Genomic DNA, 25332 nt, shown 5'->3' on the forward strand with positions numbered 1-25332 from the left:
TTCTTTCTCGGTAGGAGAGATGGGGAAAGATTTCTACCTGTGTGTTCCTCTCTTCAACTTAGGTGTCTCTGTTGATCCATAAATAAAACGTGTTCCAGCCTTCTGCGAGCGCTATAAAGGCAGCGGAACTGCAGTCCCGGGGGCATTCCGGGCGGGGCACGAACCGAGCTGCAGCAGGTGAGATCGCCGCTGAAGGTGCAGCCCACGCTACCTTGCCCTGGCTTGACTTCTAGGCAGACGTCGCTGGTTGGAGATAGGACTAGAGTGGGGGCCTGGAGCGGGTGGGCAGGGGGCAGGATAGCCTTTCTGAGAAGGTGAAAGTGAGAAGGAAGCTAGGAAAACAGATCTCACCCACCCAAAGTTCTGCCCCCAGGGGAGCGCGACCCTCCAGCAGTGTACGCAGCCTCGGGCCGGGAAAGCGTCCTGAGGGTCCCACAACTGGCCCGCGGCCTGTGCTTCTCCCCAGTGCTCGCCTGGGGCTGCGCCCTAAGTCGGGTGCAAGGGGAGAGGGACGCTCACGAGGTCCCCTCCAGTACCGCCAGAGCTTCTGGTCCCAGCCTCGGTTTGGGGAGATTTCAGAACGCGGACAGCGCCCTGACTGCCCCCCGGAGGCGACTGGGTCGAGCTCTCGAAACCCCCTACGCGGGGCTCACTCCCTTCAGAGTCCGGGAGTCCCAGGAAGCAGGTGCAGGCTACGCGACCCAGAGGTCCTCAGGTGCCCCCCTGCAGGTGGCAGTGCTCGCCGGGGGCGGCGGGCCCAGAGGGCCCAGGCCCGCCGCGCGGGGACCAGGCTCTCCGGGATCTGCTGCAACAGGTGGGGCCCAGAGGCGGCTAAAGGGCAGTTGCCTCTCCCTGTCGCTTCCTCGTCACCGTCTCTTCTCCTTCCCCTCTCCATCGTCTCCCTCCTTGTCGTCCTCCTTGAAGGGCATGGAAGCGCCAGGTCGCAGGTCGGAGCTGCAGCCGCTCCCCGAGTATAGTGGCAGCTACGTGGTGTCGCGGCGGGTCTACAGTGAGCTCGCCTTCCAACAGCAGTACGAGCGGCGTCTGCAAGAGCGCAGGACGCTGCGGGAGCGACTGGCCAAGAGCTGCAGGTAGCGGCCAGCGTCAGTCCGCAAGGCGGGGGACACCCGGGCTTCTACCTCCAGAGGCCCAACTTGGGCTCCTGCGTCTGCGACGCGTCCTTCCTGGTGGGAGGGTGGCTCCATCATTCTCTGCCCGAAGTTAACTCTAGTCTCAGGAATTTATCTTTGGGAAGAGTGTGTTCCGGAAGCCCCGTCTCTCTTTTCTCTTGGAGACACCTGGAGTGCGCCTTCCGGTCCAGAAGGTCTTGAGGGTCCAGAGGGTCCGGAGAAAGGGGCTAAAAGGTCCCGAGAAAGGGGCTTGATTAAAAAGAGATGATGGATAAACCTATCATCTGATGAGGATTTCTTGAAAGCCCCAAGCTCGTCTAGGCAGGATGCCACGCAGAGAGCCGGGAATGACAGCCAGAACACAGGAGAGCGTGGTGTGCTCCAAGTCCTTCACATTAGGCAGCGGGACCCCCAGGAGAACTTCCATCAGTCTCTAAACTCAAATGGGCCACCTGTAATTAGATATCTCAAACAAAAAGAACTAGAGAACTGGCAACTGTTGCCAGATTTTCTTTCATTTTAAAAGCTTTTTATTGTAGAACATTTCCAATACATACAAAAGCAGACACAGTAGTATAATGAACCTCCTTTCCATGTATTTGCCCTTCATCCAGCTTCAATAGTGATCTACTCAAAGTTAATCTTGTTTCTTCTATTCCCACCTATTTACCACACTCCCACTATTTTTTTTGAAGCAAATCCTATCTAGTGTATCTTTTCGTCTGTATGCATATATATATATGTATATATATATATATATACACATATATATATATACATACATATACATATCTTTTCGTCTGTATGTATGTATATATATATATACACATATATATACACATACATATATATATGTATGTGTATATATATATACACATTTCGTCTGTATGTATGTATATATATATATATATATATGTATATGTATGTGTATATATATATGTGTGTATATATATATATATATAAAACTATATATTTCAGCATATATCTCTAGGGACTATTTTTAAAAATATAACCACAATTCCATAATCACACTGAAAAATAAAATAATTCCTCAATATCAAACATTGATTCAATGTTAAAATTTCCAATCGTCTCATAAATGTAATTTAAAAAAATAATTTATTTGAACGAGGAGTCAAAGAATGAATGTTCACCCATTGTTAATATTTTTTCTTTTACCTGTTGATTATGGAATTTAAAAAATAATAAGTAACAAGGTACAGCAAGATGTACTTTCATCATATTAAGAGTTTTGTAAAAACTGGCTCACACTTGGATTGCCAAAATATACAGAGCATGTTTATTTTTCTTAAAAGAAAAAGAGAAGAAGTAAAAGAAGGCGTCTGAAAGTAGAAGTCTGAAAATTAATCTCCATTTAGAGACTCCACAATGATCAATCTGTGGCTGGACCAGAAAATGGGTTCTTGTGTAGAGATATTTTCTCAGAGGATTAAGCTGGTGGGGTGGGGGGTGGGGCACTTAATCCTGTGTTTTCTAGCACAGTGCATTTAAAACGGTAGATAGAGTTCTTGGCAAAAGCATGGTAAGCACTTCAGAGTTAATATTGTCCATGTAATTCTCATTCTTTTTCTAAATAGTTATAAACAGCATAGTTCAGTTCAAAACTTTGTGATCACTTGTGTTTGACAGTTGTTCAAGAAAGAGAGCCCTTGGTGTGCTGAGGATTCTCCTGCCCATCCTGGACTGGCTTCCTAAATACCGAATCAAGGAATGGCTGCTTAGTGACATCATTTCTGGAATTAGCACTGGGCTAGTGGGTACGCTGCAAGGTAAGGTGTTGGTGAACTGGCTCCCAAGTGTTTGAGAACCACAGTCTCCAGCAGCAATTCATAACTCTCCAGGCTTCCATGAGTCTGCTCCAAATGCTTGCTTACCCTTCTGCTTCTAGAGTCCCTTAGTGGAGAAAAGTTGCCTCTTTCCTCCTCTTCTTTCTTAGAGTTCTCTTCCTAGGAAACCATGCTGCTTTTCTAGCTGCATGGCTCCAACTAGAGCCCTATTATCTAAGCAGTGGCTTCCTAACTTTTTATTAACTGCAACTCACAGTAAGAAATATGTATTACATTACATACTGTATACACATATCTCAAGTTTTGTGAAATAATACTTACCTTCACTATAAGTGATATACTCTGATATTTTCTATTCTATCCTATTCTATTCTGCTTATAAATTTTTAAATTATAACTGCAGCCCATTAAATTACTTTACGTCCACACATGGTCTTGACCTGCAGTTTGAAACTGGCTTAAGGGAAAAGCAGAAAGTATTTTAGTCTGGACTACCCGTAGGTATTTTTTCCATTCCGCTCCCCCCGCCTTATTAATTCATCCCCTTATTTTACTGGCAAAATGTCTCAACATAGGTGGTTATTGCTACTTTATAATGGCTTTATACCACATTTCCACGAGCATCTTGGAAATCCATTGCCTAGCTGGGGAATAATAGTATGGACATTATCCTCTGTCCCATATCCCCATCATCTTGCTTCCACCCTCCTCCCAACTCTATAAAGCCCCATGGATCATGAAAGCAGAAATCTCACTTATTCATTATAATTTAATGGAGCACTTATTATGTGCCAGACACTAGGTATAAGATACCCTGCCACATGAATAAGATACACCACCTGCTTTCAAGGAGTTCATAGTCCAGTGGGGAAATAGATAACAATTGTATGTAAGGGCTGTGGCAGGGGTAACTTTGCTTCATCCAGGAGTGCAAGAGGGTCATTCAATCCAGCCTTAGGGGATTACGAGTGGCTTCCTGGATGCTTAGTTGTCAAAGCTGAGTTTCCCTAAAGGTTAAGTATGAGTTTGCCAAGTGTTGGGAAGTAGGGTGGGGCAGGGATGTGTGTACAAAGATGGCTTGATAACAGACTATTTCAGAAGTTAATAATAATTGTTGAGCAATAGCATTAGCCGAAATTTGCCTCATGGAGCTCTCAAGATTACTCAGAGCAGGCTAGGTAAATTCCCACAGAGAAGGAGGATGTTCTGTGGCCCCAGTGTGGAGTCTCAGCCTGGTCACCCATGTTTCCAATCACAGAGGTAGATAGAAGCCTTGGGTGGGGCTGTGCAGTTCCTAAATTAAATGAAACCAAGTACCTGTGTGCACAGTAGACTCTCATAGCTGTGACATGGCAATACCCTTTGACTGCTGAGGGACAGGAAGGGACAGGAAGCATCTCATTCATGTTTGTCTAGTTAATGCCTAGCTCAGCAACTGCCACAAAATAGTTGGCCCTGAACACATTTGGTGAAGAGGACTGAATTGCATTCTTGATAATGAATCATCTTTCTGTATCTCAAGCTTGGTTTCTCCCGTTTTCATTGATAAGTATCTTATAAGAATTCATTTTAATTTAGTTTTGTTTATTAAGTATCAGATATTATGCCGAGGACTTTGGCCAGTTATCTCATTTAATCCTCACAACAACTATTTTTAACTCCTTTCAATAGATGTGAAATATATTAAGTCTTGCCCAAGGTCATGGAGCTTGTAGGTAGTAGAGCTGAGATTTGAACACAGGGTCTAATTCCTAGGATCTTAATTTATATACTGCACTGTTCCTTACTTTATGATAATTTGTTTTCCAGAAACATTATCTTTATAAGCTTATCTTTGTAAAGTGAATTTCTGGGAGGTAAACCTAATTAATTTATACATTTATTAATCATATATCATCATCCATTCACTTAATAATATTTATAGACCAATTCTGTGTGCCAGGTATTCAGCCATGGGGATTAAGTAGTTTATTGACAGGCACATGGAGCTCATTTCCAGTGGTAGACAGGGGAATTAAATAAATAAGTAGAGAAATAGAAAAATAATTATAGATTGTGATATCCATTGTGGTGGATTAAATATGCTGTAACAGAGATTAATTTGAGAAGTGCATTTTAGATAGAATGGTCAAAGAAGGCGTTACTAGGGGGTGAAATTTGATCAGAGACTGGAGGATAAGAAGGAGCACCATGTATTGAGCAGAAAAGAGTATATCAGGCAGAGGTGTACATGCCCTGAGACCAAAGGAGTTTAGTATTTTCAAAGGAGGAACAGAAAGAATTCTGGTGCAAGTAGAGTCCAGTGAGGGGAGGATAGGTGAACAGAATGAGATAAGGTTAGGCAGAACCGGGATTAGGATGAGGCAAGTGAGGCACTCGTTCTCTGGGCACCTCACTTGCCTCACCCTCGTCTCGGCCCTGAAGATAGGTGTGTCAGCTTAAACCAGATCAAGCAGGAGATGGAGAAAACTGCACAGATCTGAAATATATTTTGGGAAAAGACTCACTGGGATATACTAATGGATTATGTATAGATGAAAGGTTGTTGGCTTGAGCAACTGAGTAGATGGTTGTGTCATTTATTAAAATGGAAAAGGCTGGCCGAAGAGCAGGTTTGGGATGGAAAACCAAGAATTTCCTTTTGGACAGGCTAACTTTGAAATGCATGTCAGACAACTTAAGTGGAGATGCCAAATATAGAGTTGGAACTACTACACGTGAGCAGGGTAGAGGAGAGGGCTGGGCTAGACATAAAACCCACAAAAGTATCACTCTAGAGGTCATGTTTAAAAGAGTGGGAACGCCTGAGAGTATCTGGGAAGAGAAGGCAGATGGGAGAAGATGGCTGGAGTATTTAGAGGTCAGGAAGATGAGGGAGGGGCCACAAAGAAATGTGAGTAGATTTGGCTCAGAAAGTCAGAGAAAAAGAACAATTGGAGAAATGTGGGATCAGAAGCCAAGAGAGGACTTTTTTTTTCTTTTTTTAAAGGGTAGATAGTGTCATATACTCGAGGGGAGAGTACAATGGTGGAACATAGGCAATGCTTTTAAAGTTTGTTGTGAAGCAGAGCAGAGAAATGGCAGTAACTGGAAGGAGATAAGGGATGAAGGTAGAGTGAAGGGAAGATTTATTTTTCTTTCAGTATCGGAGATACTAGAACATATTTGTGACTTAGTGAGAATGACCTAGTAGAAAGAAAGAGACCTGTGGTCCGATAGGTAGAGGAGAAATGACTAAGAGTTGAGAAGGGGCAAACATGGATGGTTTCAAGAACACAGTGGTTACTCCTTAATGGTTGCTCCTTAAAGACAAGAAGGATAGCGCCTCCATTTTCAAAGGAAAAAAGATACACCATGGTGCAGATGCAGAGAGGTTTGAAATTTTGGTAAAGAGCAAATTAGGGGCATCTCATGGATTCCGTGTTTTGGATGAAGTCGAAGATTTATCTCTGAACTGCATCTGTGTGTAGAAGGGGGATGGGAAGTTTGAGAAAAGTAGGGAGGTTTGAGTAGTTGTCTTAGAGAGCAGAAAAACACACTTTCGGAAGAAATGAAATTGGATTGCCAGGCAGTATTGAATGCCAACATGAAACTGGTTGGCCCAAATGTAGGAGTGTCTAGTCCAGTTTATCTAGCTGTCTTCGAAAAGGTGGACTTCTAGGTTCAGCCAGATTGGGGTTTTGCCAGACAGGAAAAGAGGAGGGAGAGAGCGGGAAACAATATTTGCGAAATTCCAGGGACAAGGCGGCAGTGGAGGACAGGAGGACAGCAAGGATGGGGGGAAGGGGATCAGTTAACGGATTAGAGGCCTCATGAGGACAAAGAAATGTTGCAATAAGGATTCTGGAGTAGGGGAAGAGAAAGGCCAGGAGGCTGTGGCTAAAAAGGAGGCTCAGTGGGGAGGGGGGAAGGAGGAGTTAGATGGGGTAAAGGGGGTCAAATATGTGGTGACAGAAAGAAATCTAACTATGAGAGGTGAACACACAATGTAAATATATATATATACATATATATATACACCTATTAAAATGTACAGCTGAAACTTATCGGATTTCGTTAACCAATGTCACCATAAAGAATAAATAAATAAATTTAAAAATAAATAAATAAAAAATAAATAAAAAGAAGGCTCAAAGTTGAGATTTCAGAGGTGGTGCTGCAGTTTCTAGTGATGACAGGCCTATGGCATAACCACTGTCTGGGCAGCGGAGGAGTTGGGAAATACTCATCAGAGAGGTCAGGCTCCGGTTACTGAGAAACCAGTTGTTGCTAAGGAAAATGGGATCTTTTTGACTCTTGTTATTAGAAAAAAAAAAAAAATTCTCTCCAAGCAGCAAAAGATCAGTGCAGCCCCTTTAGTGCTTCTTTTATTCATGGCTTTGGGGAGCCTGTGCTTCCCTTTCTACCTTTGCTTTCTAGGTGCTTCCAAATGTTTGTTAGCACCCCCTTTATCAGTAAATACCACCATCCTACACACAAAGGGTATCAATAACAGAGAGGCCACAGTTTAAATCAATGGCTTAGATTTCTTTACAAATTGTATAATTTCAAAATTGTTGTAACGAATTCCTTTATAATAAAGATGATTATATTTAAGTAGCAAATGTAGGCTACTACATGAAAACGGAAAAAGTTCCCATTTTCCAGGCCTGTAAGAACTGCAGAGCCCAGTTTAGGGAAGTGGAAGTTTAAGAAGGATTTGAAAAAGTACATAGAAAATAGGTTGTTTTCATTTCCTGCTGCTTCTTTTTTTATCTTCCCTTTGTGGAGTCACCTTTCTAGTCCGTGTTCTTGAGACAGTTAATTATTGCAATTCCTTGTTGTAATTTTATATATTAAAACAATTGCATCAGTAATACAGATTTTTCTAGATTGCAAACTCTGTAAGGGCACTTTCTTTGGTCCACTCTCATATTCCCTCAAATCTAGAATAGTGCCTGGGATGTTAGTACATAATCAATAGTTGTTGAATGAATGAGTGAATGAATGCTCATTCTAGGAAACTGGAAAATATATTTAAAAATACCTCCTCAATGAACTTGAAGTCTCCTTTGATCCTACCATATAGATAACCCATTAACATATTAGTAAATATCTTATTAGACACATAAATGCATAACTATTTAAAAGTATAAAAAAATGTCCGAGAATTATAACCACTAAATTCAGGATCATGGTTGTCTTCTGAGGATAGAGAGAGGGAAGAGGATGTGGTTGAGGAAGAGAATACAGAGAGCTTCAAGTGGACTGGCAATCACTTATTTCTTAAGCTGCATGGTGGATACATGGGTGTTTATTATAGTCTTTTTGTATATCTGAATTTTGTATATACTAAAAATCTTTCCAGATTTTTTATGCATACAACATACATGTGTACTTTTATAAAAGTAGGAGCATGCAAACTTACTATTTTTCTCAATTTTTTCTTTGTATTTTACATATCTCTATGTTAGTAAGTGTATTTCTATACATCACATCAATTTCATTTCATAGAATTACAGTGTATAAAGTATAATTTAGTTAACCACTTCCTTATTTTGAGACATTCATTCAGAAAATAATTTGGGGCACCTGTGAGCCAGGATATTTAGGTTGTCGCCACACTTTTTTTTTTTTTTACTATTATAACTGTAAGTGTTTATTCATGACCCAAAGGCCAAAGGGCTTGTTTTTTTTTCTCACTGTAAGTGAGTGAATTACGGGAAGGTAATACAGCCTAAGATGTGCTGACTATATAAGAAGTATTTAACCAAGGAAAAGAATGAGCTGTTATCATATTCCAACCTTCCTGTGTGTGGAAAGGTTTAGATTTCTCTGTACCACATGACATTCATGTACCCAGAGATGCTTGGGTTAGCTTAGTGGAGGAGTTGATCTCCTAGGGGGAGAGCCCAGTAGAGTTGTCTTGCCTGCCACTATGTACAATTGTCATATTTTTTCTTTGTTTGGATCTAATTTCTGTTTTCCAACAAGAAAGGAGAAAGAGCAGTGCAACAATATGTCCCTTAGAACACAGAGAAACACTGAATTCAGATAAAACCACCTATATGCAAAACTGATATAAGCCTTTGGACTGAATTAATGACATTTTAAATCAACAACTGACTTGATTTCTTTTTTCTACTCAGGTGATTAGTGAATAATTGAATTACTGATAAGCTGAGTCAATTTACTACAGCACGTGATGCCTGTAGATGCAATCATTATCCTAGCATATTTGAATCATGTTCTCCATCCTAGTATAGCCACAGATTGTATGCAAAATAAGGAAACCAGTCAGGACAAGCTGCAAATTGAGGATATCTATGAAAAGGCCTTTTTTTTTTTTTTTTACAGTATAAACAAACTATAACTTTTGTTTGCAAATTCAATCATTTTGGTTGTACTTATAGGTATGGCGTATGCTCTATTAGCTGCAGTTCCAGTTGGATATGGTCTCTACTCTGCTTTTTTTCCTATCCTGACATACTTTATTTTTGGAACATCAAGACACATCTCAGTTGGTAATTATAAGCATTTGCTACAATTGTATTAATCGTGTTTAATGTGTTTTGGCCATATTATGCATAGTTTGCTTCCATATCTTTGTTAATGTTTTCCAGGGAAATAGGGATTCAGTGCTTTGCCCGCTTTTTCTATTCAGTGATGCAAATGGTTTTCTTAGCTTTCAAAATACTATGCCTTTACTTAGCTTTATACTTAACTCTTTTTTTTCATGAAGAGAAATTGAAAAATTGTTACATTTATAGCCTACCTTCAAATTTTAGCGTGGTTTTATTTTTTTAAATGTAATAGATTTGACTTCATATTTAGAAAGTATTCTCTTCTGAAACAAAACAAGACAAAGAAAAAAATCTCCAAGAGGCCTTTGAAACTACTGTTTTATCAGATTAACATAGAATTTACTAAATTTTGTTCATCAAATACATATTCATTATTTCATTAAAGAGCATATTTATTTTAAGTCACTAAGATTGAAAGACTGGCAAAATCATGCCAAAACAATTTAGAAACTAAATTGGCTTTTCTTCTTGGTATGACTCAAAATAGGTTTATTTCCTGCTATTCCTAAAATTTAAATTCTCTTTTGCTAGAATGTTCTAGTAAATACAGATTTTAATGATATATTGCTACTTTGACATTTATACTTGAGATAATTTTGCGCCTACATCCATCTGCTGACTAGACATGTCTGCCTAGAAAATTCTCTTGAAACAAATACAACTGTCCCCATATTCCCAACCCATATCCTGACCTTAGTTGTATTTTCCCCAGTATCTGGCATGTTGTCTTGTCTGTGAAAGGTCAGGAAGAGGTTTCATTGACTGAAAGAACTTCCTCACCTGGGAGAATTGATCAGCATCAAATAATTGACGAGGCAAGGAATATAGAAGCTGATATTTTTCTCTTTGGTATTCTATACATTTAGACATTCCAGGTTACTGGATTTTGGTATTGAGCCCTCCCGATTGTTAAAGCCTTTCATGATAAAAGGACAGGACCATCATCATCATGGATAAACATATCAGTAGTGAATGGAGCAGTTGTTGGAAGAAAAGGAGTACTTTCTAAACATAGAATTGGCATTTGATACGAAAAAATAATTTGTCTTGGAAGGAGAAAGAGAAACTATACACTCTCTTTGCTTTCTTTATCTTAATTTGAACCCTGTGATATTGATTGAGGTACTCAGCTCCACAGAGATTAAGACAATGGATGCTCTAGGAAATGAGCTTCTATGGGATAAAAATAAGATGGAACAAGTAAGGACTCAGTTTATATTCCGCCTCTTCCAGGAAACCTTTCCTGACAACTCTCTCCTCCCACATACGAAGATCAGACAAAGATAGGTTAGAAACCCTTTATGTGTACTTATAAAGCATCCTGAATGCTGCATTATAATTACCTACCTACATGTCTCTCTTGCTCATTTCTGGGTTTTAAATGCCTTGAAGCACTTGCTTTTCAGCTTCTTTTGTGAACAAACAACATTTTCCCAATCACAGCTAATTATCTCATACATCTTTCTAATCCTATGTAGACATGACATGTTGAGCCTAAACACTTGCAATTAATAATTATTAATTGATAGAGACTTTTTCTCCAGGACCTTTCCCAGTGGTCAGTTTAATGGTGGGATCTGTTGTCCTGAGCCTGGCCCCCGATGAAAACTTTCTCATACCCAGCAGTAATGGAACTGCATCAAATGCTACCATGATAGATGATGCAACTAGAGATGCAGCAAGAGTACTGATTGCGAGTACTCTTACCCTTTTGGTTGGAATCATACAGGTAAGCGTTACAAGTAAGATATAGACTGGGATGATTTTTATTTGAAATAACTAGCTGTTGTTAACCTAAAAATAAAAGACTTTTCAAAGTGAGGGGCAACGGCATTTATTGAGATCAATAAGAATAGCTATTGAGAAAGCATTGATTCAAGCAGAAGCCCAGATAATGTTCCAATTTGGAGACAAGGGCAGTGGGTATTTATGAGAAAGGGAAAGGAAACAATTACATCAATAGAAGGAAGGCATTTCTATTGGTACAGATAATATAGTGATGTTAATCCTAAACAATGCTTTTAATTTTCAGTACAGTAGTCATAATACTTGCTTTCTTGTTATCTTTACAATAAAGTTCACAGAATAAGCTACATGATTTTTTGCTTTTCTTATTACATATCTAGAAATACTTTAAGGTTTACATTACACATGGTTTTCAAATTTAGAGTGATGGAGGAGAGAGGAAACAGGACATTAAGAAATTCAGATTTGTTTCCCACAAGTATTTTTGTATTATAGACAGGCTACCAGAGTTTAAATTGGTGTTAGGTTTAATTTGTTAATGCTTCAAGAGAGTAGGTTCTTCTCTCAGGCAAACATTTAATTTTTCCTTCCTTCTTCCTATCCTAGTTGGTATTTGGAGTTTTGCAGATTGGATTCATAGTGAGGTACTTGGCAGACCCTTTGATTGGAGGATTCACAACAGCTGCAGCCTTCCAAGTGTTCGTCTCACAGCTGAAGATCATCCTCAACGTTTCAACCAAAAACTATAATGGAGTTCTCTCCATTATCTATGTAAGTGTTGCTTCTTACTCTAGGGATGACTCACTAAGAACAACGTGTTATTTTCCTCTTTAACTTGAGTCTGGAGAGCCTGCCTTCCTCTGTGCCATACTTTGGGAGCCACTGAAAGCATTCTTCTCTGATAGAAGCAATACAATTGGGAGTAACATCAAAAAAGGCAGATTATTGTTCTCAATTGGTCAAAATGGTTTAAGAAGTGTCATTGCACTTAAAAATATTAATGAAAACTCAGTGATACAGTGAAGCTAAGACCAGTATGGGATGCAACAGACTTGAGTTCCAGTCTCAGCTTTGCGTCTCACAAACTAAGCGGCCTCCTGCACATAATGTAGGATAGTGGCTGAGAGCTCAGGTTTGGAGATGGATGACCTGGATTCAAATCCTGACTCTGCAATTTGCTAGTCATGTGAGCAAATCACCATGTCTCAGTTTCCTTTTCTGCAAAATGGAGTTGGTAACAGTATCTACCAACTAAGTTATTAAATAAGGACAGATGAGAAGCACTTTGGCCCAGAGGCTGGCGCAGAACAACTACTCAATGAAAGTAGTTATTTTGAAACTATTATTTCACATCTCGAGGCATCTTTTTTATTTATTAAATGAAATAATTGAACATGTATCTCTAAAGCCCTTTATAACTCTGAGAGTCCATAAGTATATAATGTAAATGTCTCAGCAATTATAGATAAAAAGGAACATTAGATTCAGAGATGATTCAACATGCAAAAGAGATGCAAAAGAAGGATGTATATCACACTAATTAGATTTAAAAAGCTCTTAGATCTAAATATATATTCTATATAAGGCATGTTATTGATGCTTGAAAAGTCGTGATAATAGTAACATGATATCATCCTAGTTTTGGGGAGAATTATACTAAGCAAACATAATGTGCCAACATTAAGAATGAAGTCCTTTAATGATCCATGTATTAGCTTCTAAAACAATGTAAGGCCATACATGTATATCTAAACATTAGTGAAGTGGTCAGGAATTTGCTCAATTTCACAACAGATTCACAATCCCATATTACTCTATCCATTCAAAAAATATTACCGAGTGCCTATTACAGGCCAGGTAGTATGCTAAAAAGTGGTAGAGGAGGTAGTATAACACAGTAATTGATATCATGGACTTTGAACTTCAGTAGACTTAAATCATAGTCTTGGTTCCATCCTCTAGTATCCACGTGATTTGGGGCATGTTATATTCCCCTAAGCCTCAGTGTCCTCAATTGTAAAATGGGGATAATTAGAGTAGCTGCCTTTTAGAGTTTGTGTATAGCACTTAGCACAATATCTGGCACATGGTAAGGACTCGTAGTAATATTGTTATTATTTTCATTGTCATGATGAGTAGACCTCATCAAGCATACTATTCACCTCCCAGGCCCAGCCTATAGGAAGACATTAGCACAAGTTTTTTTTTTTTTGATTCAGCATTATTTTTGTCATTGTTTCTTTCTTTTTTTTTTTCCCACCAAGTCCTTGGCTTGCTTGGAAACCTTCTGACTGCCTTTTTCTGACAGGCTCTCTCACTTTCTCAGTCCCTGACACAGCTTGCTTTTTCTTGCTTTCACACTTCGCCAGCAACTATTCTTTCATTTTTTCCCCTTCATTGTCGTTCATTCGATTCATCTATTCAATAAGGACTTATTGACTAACTTCCATATGCCAGGCACTGTTCGTTCCTTATACAAAGCCTCTGATCCCCGAATCCACCAAGATACCCCTTACTAAGTGCACTCATCTCCTTGTGTGACCATTGCTAGGTCTGTATCCACACAGATCAGAGGAGGCCCAGGCCAGTGGTTAATCTGGGTCCCTTGCCATTGCTGGACCTCTGTAGATGGGAGCTGAAACAGTTTTTCTGGTCTACTAAGATTATGTTTAAGATGAAGCTTGCTGCCATGAAACACTCGAATGAGGTCAAAAATAGTTTCTAAACCAAACACAATCATTCTGTGACATGTTCTGTTGAACATTATTCTTGAAGTCTCAGGTTGCAATATGTCATAGAATTTTGCAAGAAATTCCTCCTAGGCCTGCCAAATTGGATGAAGATATTTCAGTCATCCGTGTGATGGTAAATTTAACCTTCCTCTTTTGAGAAGAAAGAATCAGCAGGTCTGGAAATGATTGTATAAGGGTTGAATGAACCACTCAATACCTGAACAGAGAATTGCTTATGATATTAGCAATTGCAATCACTCATGAAAGAATCCTTCAACAAATGCAGAGTGGTGGTGAATTCCTCCAGGAAAGACTGTCAGATTGTTGTAAGATGCTTTCCCTGGAATGTAGTTAACTTAGCATTCCTTTCGTTATAAAGTTGTACTTTGTTTTGACACCCCTCCCACCTCCATCAAAAGAAATAATGAATACCAAAAAAAAAAAAAATGGAGGATGAACTATTAGAAAAGAGAGAAAAATAAAAACATTAATTCACAAATGCCGGAGATGCTGGGCATAGGATGCAGAAGGGAGAATGACAGGATGTTGGTAGAATTCATAATTAGTAATACTCTTCATGATACCATCATGAGACCAATTACAGTCTATTTAAGAGTGATTATGTTTCTCTATCATTCACTTTGAATGGGTTGTCTCAATAGACAAGGGAAGCCTTTCTTCATGCTTACTAAATTGATGCTACCTGCCCTATTTCTCTCCCTAACAAGGAGGAAGACCACATTAAAAAGTTCTGCACAGATGATGAGAGTTTTAAAAAGCACCGCTAAGTTTGATCAGATTCATTACTTTGAATCTATTTCCGTAGATAAAATTTAAGCCATTTTAATAAAGAAAGTAACACTTTGTGTTGATATATATGCACAAAAGTTCTAGTTGTAGATAATGCCTGACAGCAAGGGACAATTACATTCATAGAGATAAGATGAAGTAAATAAATTTGGCTCCAAAAGTTAACTGATAAATTTCCTTGTATGTAATATCGGATATAATTTTTTTATTTATGACTCCATATAAATATAAATAAGATACACGTTATAAACAGTAAGATGCTCCATTCCTTTATCTTCACATAAAAATTTATATTAAAAGACTCATTCAAAGAAAAATAACCTTCACCGGGATATTACTTGTCTCAAATAATTGATAAATGCCTTCTTAAATCATGGCTTCTTAAAGACTGACATTGCTGCTATAACAAAGATATTAGTGTTCTTCCCTGGGATTCTCCCTTGCTAATCTCGGAAACCTCCTACTTTCAAAACACAACTAGTTTTTCTTGAGCTGACTTGTCTCTCCACTTGAAAAGAGTTACTTTTATTTAAGTCATCTTAGTTCAAGTTTTAACTCGGTACTAAATTAATTTCCAAAAATTCATACTTGACGTATATATCAATTCAAAAGATTTTATTTTGCCATAAAGAATAGGTCAGTCCATATGTTATCTATATATGAAGTATTTCAGATATTTTTATTATCACCTGTATCATTAAGGTTTAGGGAAGAGCTTTACTTAAAATTTTGGCTAATTGAGACCTTCTGGTTTATCAGCCTTTAATCTCAATATCATATCAACATGGTAAAAATTAGGCCACTTAATAGTACCTGTAAAATTACATTAAGATAAAATTTTAAAGTTTTCCTGCAAGTAAAAGACACTAAATAATGATATTTTTTTCTTTTAAGAGATTTCATTTTTATTGTAAAAAATACAAATAAGCAAAAATTAGAGTCAAAATAATCCATAGTTTTACCACTCCAAATTAACCACCATTAATAACTTGAGGTATATATATGTATGTATTTAAGACTGGATGTATTTAATGATGTCTGTATTAGTCAACACATTTTTATGGTTTCATATGAAGTTCTTAAGTCCTGTTTGATGATGGTATCATGATTTTTTCATATGGAAAGTATGTAAAATTATTTTCTTTTTATAGACTCTAGTTGAGATTTTTCAAAATATTGGTGACACCAATCTCGCTGATTTCATTGCTGGATTACTCACCATTATCATCTGTATGGCAGTTAAAGAAATAAATGATCGATTTAAATACAAAATCCGAGTTCCTATTCCTATAGAAGTAATTGTGGTAAGTAGAATATGTAATTAGAAAATTAAACATTAATTAGATTGACAAGAAAGGAATTGTTAGAACAAATGCATTTTTTTAAACCTCTATTGTTTTATTTCAGACAATAATTGCTACTGCCATTTCATATGGAGCCGACCTGGAAAAAAATTACAATGCTGGCATTGTTAAATCCATCCCAAGGGGGTGAGTATGGCATTTCTCTTAGGCAATACTAATATATTAAGTCAGTACTTTCTATTTAAATGAAACCTTTTATTACAAGTTTCATTTCATTGGTGCTCATTCAATAGTCCTATTTGTGTATGGTCTTAAAGAAGTACCCTTTTGTGCAAACTATCAGATAAATAGTATGTATGTAGATAAAGTTCAAACCATTAGTTTAAAAGAATCCCCCATATGTTCTCTCTTTATCCTTCATTTTCTTAAAAAGTGGCAGGACATGTACAGTTAGTTACTACCAGACTCCTGGTTTAAACTCATATGTATAATCAGAATATAAATAGAATCAAGGTTAGTAACATTTTTTTGCACTGAGAATAATCTGCTTAAGAAATCAGGGACGTCTAACCTAAATTCTCCACAATTTAGTTTAATCAATCTTAGGTAGTAATTATGTCATTTGTTCCCATTAACGAAATGTATTATCTGCAAAGGAAGTTTTCTACACGTATGGTAGTTTGGTAAATTAGAAAAGTAAAGAAGTAAAGTCCTTTGTCCATCTTTGTCACCATCTAGTTCTGTGGCCCTGGGGCGGGGGTTTCTCCTATAAAATAAGGTTAATGACAAATGCTGAAGCCTCAATTTTAGCTGATTGTGAAACCCAATGAGATCGTTCATAAAATGCATAGAGGGGGCCACGTGCCCTACACTATAATTTTGTCACATGGCATTTACAAAGAAGCCCAAATGTTTATTAGGTTTGTAACATTAACATAGCATTTATGACTAGTTTTGCTGTTAAATACCAATAAATGTTAGTTTCCTCTCCCTTAATACTAGCTGAGGGACCTTGTACCAATCTTTGTTTTTCCATGCTCTTAATAGAAACTCCTCAAGCTAGCTGAGTTCCAGAGCTTATTCCACAGGGAACTGCTGCCTTTTCATTTGATCAATCTTATGATTTCTTCTCATATCTGTTCAAAAAATATTTGAAAAATTACAACTGGCTACATATTATCCTATCTAATATTTCTCAAACTTACCTTTTTTTGTGAGAATCATAGGAGACCCTCATTAACAGATTCCTGGTTCTCACTCCAAACCTATTAAATCAGGCTTTCCAGAGGAGGGGCATGGGAATATTTTTCGAAGATTCTTCAAGTGATTCTTATGATCAGGTATATTTTGGAAACTCTGCCTTAGAGGATGGACATTTTGATAGTGAATCTTAGCACTGGAAGGAACTTAATAAAAGATGTAGCATGGCTACTTGAGTCATGGCATTTTCACCCAAACAATTAGATTATTTGAGTAATTATAAACAACTACATAAAAATATATTTTATAGATCCCTTCTGTCAGGTTTCCTAAGATGTAACACTTAGAGGTGGTACACAGCAAATGTCCATGTTCCATTAATTGATATGGGGAACTCATTTTTTGCAGCCTTTGGTTATCCATTCTGGCCCTATCCAGAGCTTTCCTGGCTGCTCTTCTCCAGAAAATGAATCTCTAGCCTCTTGCTTTTGGATTTAGTCAAGCTGAATCCTCTGACAGACCACCTGGTATGATTGGTTGGTTAACCTAACCTGCCTGGCTGGCCCCAGGGACTCTAGCAACTTCACAAGGGCAGTGAGCCCATTTGTCTTATTTAGCTCTGGCTTCCTAGCACAGTACCTATCTCATATCAGGATCTCAGAAAATATTTGTTGAAGATATAAACTACCCAAGCCTATGCCATTATAAATAAACCACAAGAAAGGCCTTTGTTGCCTGTTCTCATGTGGTGGCAGATAAACAAGTCTAAAGACATCCACAAACCTGAAAAAGAAAGAGTGGCACGAAGAGATTAGAAAAGAGCAAGGAAAGTAGTGTTAGTGGTGAGTACTAGAGCAAGAGGAGCAAAAAGAAAGATCGTGCTAGCCTACCTTTTAAATCCATCCCTGCTTCAAGCCTCCAATAAGAGTAAAAGCGAGGCTGCTGTTGGCAGCTCCCTCCTGTCTTGGTGAGTGTCAGTATCATACATTAGGATTGCTTGGGCCCCAATAACTGCATTTCTATAAAAATATTATTCTACTTTACCACGTTCCTATAATTATAGGAGGGAAAAATGTAATTTCCTCTTAATAGAACTTCAGGCATAAGTGAGGTAGGTAGAGGAGATGTTTTTCCCCGCCTAGAACCTCTGGAATTATACCATATAGATAGTCATCAAGATATGGGTCCACGAAAGTCATCCTACAAATTTTCATATTTGGAGACAACCACATGATTATAAACTTTTTTTATATGGTTTGTAGAATAGCTCTGGTTTTGTCAAACAGTAGTTGTTTAACCCTATAATCATTGGGATATGTTAGTCACTGTGACTATGAAACATTTTGAATATTATATAAATTTAATTTTTTTTGACTCAAAAAGATTTTAAATATCATAGCTTTTAAGATAAGGATTTTCCATTTAGCTCTTTTAGCATCTTATATTCTTTGTGTCTTTAACAGACCTGATATTCACTCTTCAGACAGAGTGAATCTCATTTTATGGCTACTATATCTCTTAAATTCAAGGATCTTTAAGATGAAATTATGTAAGGAGAAACATTATTGTGTGAAAGGGCATGGCATGGGATTGTATGATATTGAAGAATCAGTAATGACAGGTTTATTCATGTCAGAGATACAAATGAGGCATCATTTATAGGCTCTCAGTAGGAGACAAAGAAGTCGGCCAGTGAGATGGCACCAACTTTTGATTAAAAATTATAAAAGCAGATGCTACCACTTATACCCATGTGTTTTTGCCCCATTGGATCAAGTACTTTCACGTCTAGCTTGTGGCTGGGTCGATTACCATTCGGTGAGGTGGGAAAAGAGGATTATGGTCAAAAATCTTCACAGTATTTCTCATTTGAAAACTCATTAGGTTCTTGCCTCCTGCACTGCCATCTGTGAGCTTGTTTTCTGAGATGCTGGCTGCATCATTTTCCATTGCTGTGGTGGCTTATGCTATTGCAGTATCTGTAGGAAAAGTATACGCCATCAAGTATGATTATACCATCGATGGGAACCAGGTATGATCATCCTTTTGCTGAAATGGTTTTGTAGGGCTGAACATAAGAAAAAATAAATAAATGGAAAAGATTTTGTTGTCTGCTAAAGAAGAGATTGGTTTCTTCCACCAGTCTTTATTGAGTTGGTTTCCCTCTTATGCGTGCTGATTTGAAATTATTTTAAAATATGCATGCAGCATCATGTTACTTTTTAAGACATAAGTTGAAGTCATCCAAATTTTAAGAGTTAATTCAGTCAGGTCATAAATAACATTTAAAGTTAACATATTAGGTCAGAATAAAAATTCTTCATGTAATCCCATGTTTCCTGGTCATTTTTTTTTTTAATGACAGCTATAATATGGCAAAAATGGTGCAACAAATGCTGTTAATAATGGTTGTGGCCACTTTAAATTGAGGTGATTCACTATGCAGTTAATGTACACAGGACAATTTTTGTAGGCATGTGATACACTGCCAGGTGACCTCAGAGATCTAGTTATGGTATGTTTCTGAAAACACAGCATAGCAATTATAACAGTTAAATGATTAGTGATCAAGCAAAATAATAGCTCTCCTAGTCATATCCTTTATAGCAAATATTGAACCACAGAGAAAACACTTTATGTGAGAGCAGAAAAAAGTTTTATGTGAGAGCTACAGCAGGTATGCCACTCACCAGGAAGTGAAATAAGCATTTTAACAAAAGATCAGTTACTATTCCTCATTAATCTTAAAAACGATTGAGAGCAGGGAGGCCTCTCTTAGGCTCTAAAGACCCCCAAATCCTGATGTCTTTCAAGACCTCCAGGTACCTTTCATGGTAAAAATTAAATTGGGACTACCAGGCCAGGCAGGTTTGGGAGTGTGATTTCCTAACGTTCTTCCTTAAACACTTGGTGAGGGTCTTGCCAAAATTATATTTGTAGCATCACTATCATCCAGTCTCTCCCTTAGGAATTCGTTGCCTTTGGGATCAGCAACATCTTCTCGGGGTTCTTCTCGTGTTTTGTGGCCACCACTGCCCTGTCCCGCACCGCTGTCCAGGAGAGCACTGGGGGAAAGACACAGGTATGGAACGACAGCATGGTAATATCCATCTCCTGCAAAGAATGACTCAGGGGAATGGTGGCTCAGAAAGGACTGCACGAGAACCGAGCAGGACAGCTAGCCTTTGAGAAGAGTGACCTGCTTCCTGATCTGGTTCCACTGGGGGCCCCCATTTTTTCTCCCTCGACGAAAACCTGTTAAACTACAACATTTATGGTTTTCTGAAGCAGCAATTCTCAAATCTCTTCATGTCAGTGCTGAGCTGGCAGACAGTTACACTTACCTGCTTTTCCAGGGACAATCACAATAGACAAAGAATCATTAATAAAGAGTGCTGATTCTTATCAATTTGTTATCTGGGGATAAAGAAGGCCTGGTAAAAGCACATTCATGGCTTAGTGAGGTTATTGTATTTTCAGAAAAATTAAAAGCGTCTATTTACATTTCCTTTACGAGCATCAGGAACTTTCTCCAGAGGCTTTTGGTCCCACAGAATGACAGTCTGCTAGCCAAGAGTATTTTTGTTGTAACATTCTGACATTTCTTCCTGAGTAAGATTTTTGTACCTGTAATTCTGAATGTGGATTTAACCTTGCCTTTTATATGTGGTTTTAAGTTGTTGCTTTCACAAGGTGACCCCAAAACCTGCATCTCAGTTTATCTCTGGACAACCCCTCCTTTAATTGTCCAGAAAACTCAGGAGTCATTCTCAAAGGCCATCCTCTCCAGCCAGACATGGCTTCAGAGATGCCAAACCAAGTGGATGGAGCAAGGGGTAGGCTTGGGAATTATGTTTCTCTTATGCCTGGAGAGTTTTCTCCTCTCAACACAGAGAAAGCTATTATTTAAGAGTAAAACGTATGTCAAGACTACAAAGGAGAACAAATCCAAAGTAAATGGTTTAACACACACACACACACACACACACACACACACACACGCTCTTCAAACAGGATTTTTAAGTCAGAGACACTACAAATAAGTATAAAAGAGAATGACTGAGAAACTAATGACTTCCAAAGTGGCTTGTTCAGGGAGAGCTTTAATTGTCCTCAAGGTACATGTGATGCTCCTTTCCCATTTATAATGAATCTTTGTGACAGGGCTGGAAGAATAAGCCTCTTCAAATTTCTTGGCTCTTGTTGAATAAAAATTTAATTTTAATTTTCAGAATTTTTCTTTTTAAAATTGAGGGCTTTTTTATTCTTTTTTTTTTTTCTTTTGCCAACATTTCTAGCTGTAAGGGAGCAAGTAAAACAATACAGCCCATACCAGAAGGCATAACCAGAGACCTGTGGTCAAGGGGAAGAGGTCAGAGGTGATTTCCAAAGCTACATCCATGTTTAAGGGCAGCTGTCAGCAGTGAAAGTTTCTGCTGCTTTCATTTGAGATAGAGCATTGACAAGCTCCCCAGGCACATGGCTGTAAGAGGGTGCAGGCAGAGCGCCAGCTGCTGATGTCCACTGTCCTGCTTTCACCTCCAGGCTCAAATAAGGCACAGGCTGGACGCCTCAATAAGAATGCCCATGTAAAGTGATTCTTTGGCAGAGTATTTGGGGATAATGGTGTTCTGGTAAGGTAATACCCACTGCCACACACTGGCGTGTATTATATTTAGGAGTGAAGGATGCCAGATTTCAGTATGAAATGAAACAAGCACAGAAATGGCTTGATATTTAATTACTGGAATGTATACTAAGTTCTGGGGCTAAAAGTCTTAGTGCCTAGATTGAAACCCAGGCACTCGTGACCAAACGAACTGGCAAGTCTTCTCTTGTTGTGTGGCTTCTCACATTTGCTTTTCTGTTGGAGCCTCAGCTTCAGCATCTGTAGAATGGGCATGATAATTATATCTACCTCATAGGGATGTTGTGAAGATTAAATAAGAAAATGTTCATAAAGTCCTGGCACATACATACTTATAAATGGTCATGGTTCCAGTCATTAACTCCTCAAGGTAAGAACAGTGTCTTAGTACCTATGATACACATATTGTACCTGACACAGAAGCACCCAGCATATATTCGCTGAATGACAGAACAGAACATTGAGTGCTAGTGGACATGAACTGTTTCTAGCATATCTACATATTGTAGAAAAGCTCAACTTTGCAACCTGTTTTTTCTCTCACCCTCATCTGACTCCTACTGATTCATGAAAAAGGAATTCTGATTACAAACTATTCTCTAGCTCTGATTATCCTCTTACTTAACAGAATAATTAATTTTCTAGTAATTAAATCTGCTCATAGATAAAAAATCTATAGCATTTCTCACGAACCATGCTTATAAAGTACAAGTAAAGGGCCCCTCACAGATTTTAATATAGTAACCAAAATTAGTCTTAGTTCCCATGATTGGAGGCTTATTATTACATATACTTGATGACTAGGTGGCCGTCCACCTGGCATGAGTTGGGCAGCTGGCTGTGGTCCCTGTCCCCTAATCTTTCCATATCTCTCACTGATTCATAGAGTCCTACATCCACAATGAGATGCAGGTGGCTCACGATAGACAATAAATATTGGTTGAGCAGTTACATGGACAAAAGGAAGAAAGGAACAGAGTGGGGAGGTGGCGGGGATATTAGCTTCTCGGCTTAGAGAGGAGAATGGAAAGCTCACCAAGATACTGGGAATCTGGAGCTGTGGTGCTAGGAGGTAAAAACCTTCCTAGGAGAAGGGATCTAGATGAACGAAGCAAACTTTTTAGTACATCATCATATAAATAGTAGTGCCTCAGGTTGACCTAGCTATACTCTGAGCATGATCAATTTGCCAGGTGGAGTGAAGGAGTGTGACTGTGAAACTTCCTTAAAATTTTTATCTGTCTCCTTTAACTCAAGCATCTTACTAGGCAGTACTCGTGCCCAATACAACCTTCCCTGTTGCTCCCTTTCTGATTGCTTTGCTTCTGGTTTCCTGTCTCCTTTTCTCCTTTGTTTCAGAGCTCCTAGTCTTCACCTCAGCCATGCCTCAGCTGTCTCAACAGAGAATTCATTTGTGCTCTAATCAAACCAGAGAATAGTCCCTACCCTCTCAGACTCTCTCCTAACTATATATGGATTTTAGGAGAGATTTTTTTTGCCAGTGAAGGTAAAGTTCCTGAAGTTTCCTTTATCCTTGCTATTGCCTTTTATCACTAAGGCTACAGAGGGCAAATTTCTGAGTCTGCATCTGTTGCAACTGTTAGAGAAAGCAGGGAACATAGTCCCATCTTTCAGTAGGCTCATGTGGCATTTCAAGTTTGCAATAGGACTGGTAAATTCATTTTCTCTGAGACCTTGGTGGCAACCATGTGCTACAAGTACAGAGTGTTATCAGAATTGCTATTACAGCTGCTGATTCAATAGTGCGGAATAATCAGATATGTGCTATGAGAATTTTTTTCCCCCAAAACATCATCGTGATCTGTTGTTGGAGGAGAGGGATGGTCCATGTTTCCTGGTATGGCAAATAATTAGAAGTTTGGCCTCCTGAACTGACACTAAACTAGAGGTCTCGTGTATCCAAATGAAGCACAGGTCAAACTGACTTTACTCAAACGGACACAGTCTCCACATTTTCTCTAATTTTTCTGCATTAGCTACTATATATACAGTTTCCATTTTTCTTCAGCTTTGTAGAATTTTAGCAAATAATTCTCATTTCTCTCAACAGTATTGAACAAAAGTGGGGAGGTCAGAAAGTGTCAAGAGCAACCATGAACAGGCTCTCTGACATGCACATCCAGCAAGCTGGGCAACATGAGGGAGAAAGAATTTTGTTCACGGGAGATGTGTGTCTTTCAGATTGCTGGCATCATCTCGGCTGGGATTGTGATGATCGCCATTGTTGCCTTGGGGAAGCTGCTGGAACCCCTGCAGAAGGTATAATCCTGCTTCACGGTATACTGATTGCATAATTTCCCTGCTCTGCCACTGGAGAAATAACAAGAGATTTATAAATCATCACATGGAAAACCATTCCCCTAAATAACACAGGCTTCTCTGTCTCTTTTGGCAGTCAGTCTTGGCAGCTGTTGTAATTGCCAACCTGAAAGGGATGTTTATGCAGGTGTGTGATGTTCCTCGTCTGTGGAGGCAGAATAAGATTGATGCTGTAAGTCACCCATTTTTCTCTGAAATAAGATTTGGTTATAGTGTTTCCTGCCATATCATTATGATCCCTTATCTCCTAAGTCTTACATTTTGGGAGCCCAAGGCAGAAGTCTTCCATGTGAACTGTGTTTTTGAAGGTCCTGTATCTCTGGGAAGATCCATTTCCAGCAAAAATCCCATTGGAGCTCGTTCATATACCATTGGCCTTCTAGAGTCAAAGACAAACAAATTAAACAACAACAACAACAACAAAACCCTCTAATTTAGAAGGACAAACAAAACAAAACACAAAACAAAGCAAAAGCAGCAGAATACAAAAACCGTGTTGGTTATAATTTTGACCACAGCAACCTTCACAACTGCTCTGAGGAATTATAAAAACCAGAAGCTAAATTCTTTAGAGTTATGCTCTGATTAACTAGAACAGATGAAAAAAAATGAGAAAACTTCCTATATATCAATATGAAAAGATTTCCAAGACAAATTAAGTGAAAAAAAGAGACCAGTGCAGAATAAAATAGTGCTTATAATACACTAAAAGACATGCTTCGTAGTCATATTTGTTTGTACTTGCAAAAACTTTTGCTGGCGAAAAGGGTGTATGTGTTTGTGTACACGAACACATTCAAAGAGAGAAATAGAAGAGGATACAAGTAGGGAGGGATGTTGGGAGTAGGTGAAGAAGGGAGAGGGTTGCAAGTAAGATTTTTTACCGCACGCTCTTTTGATAGTAATTTCATTTTGAACTATGTCAATACACTATTCAAAAATTAAATTAAAAAAATATTTAAATAAGACAGTTGGTCTTTATTGGGAAGTCCAATTTCCACTTCCACTTAAATATGAAATGAAATCAGAACATTTAAGACAAAAACTGTAT

At 38.5% G+C, this 25332-nt stretch overlaps 1 protein-coding gene and 1 long non-coding RNA gene across 2 annotated transcripts in view; one reads left to right on the top strand and one right to left on the bottom strand.

The window, feature by feature from the left end:
• The first annotated feature begins 567 nt into the window (after window positions 1-567).
• SLC26A4 (solute carrier family 26 member 4) overlaps window positions 568-25332 on the top strand; it is a 40453-nt gene continuing 15688 nt past the window's right edge. Inside the window, exons 1-11 of the mRNA XM_039849538.1 lie at window positions 568-1091; window positions 2781-2920; window positions 9331-9441; window positions 11046-11230; window positions 11854-12018; window positions 15941-16093; window positions 16197-16279; window positions 19178-19325; window positions 20262-20375; window positions 24144-24221; window positions 24358-24453. Coding sequence (XP_039705472.1) covers window positions 928-1091; window positions 2781-2920; window positions 9331-9441; window positions 11046-11230; window positions 11854-12018; window positions 15941-16093; window positions 16197-16279; window positions 19178-19325; window positions 20262-20375; window positions 24144-24221; window positions 24358-24453 — 1437 coding nt within the window. The 5' untranslated portion in view covers window positions 568-927. The remainder of the gene's footprint in view (window positions 1092-2780; window positions 2921-9330; window positions 9442-11045; window positions 11231-11853; window positions 12019-15940; window positions 16094-16196; window positions 16280-19177; window positions 19326-20261; window positions 20376-24143; window positions 24222-24357; window positions 24454-25332) is intronic.
• The window catches only part of LOC120591818 (uncharacterized), a 66763-nt gene continuing 63643 nt past the window's right edge, over window positions 22213-25332 (bottom strand). Inside the window, exons 6-7 of the long non-coding RNA XR_005650004.1 lie at window positions 24540-24660; window positions 22213-24426 (exon numbers count right to left, since the gene is read on the bottom strand). This is a non-coding gene — a long non-coding RNA (uncharacterized LOC120591818). The remainder of the gene's footprint in view (window positions 24427-24539; window positions 24661-25332) is intronic.

The sequence above is a fragment of the Pteropus medius genome, unplaced genomic scaffold (genome assembly GCF_902729225.1).
Source record: "Pteropus medius unplaced genomic scaffold, Ma_sr-lr_union100, whole genome shotgun sequence".
In the NCBI taxonomy this organism is placed as follows: domain Eukaryota; kingdom Metazoa; phylum Chordata; class Mammalia; order Chiroptera; family Pteropodidae; genus Pteropus; species Pteropus medius.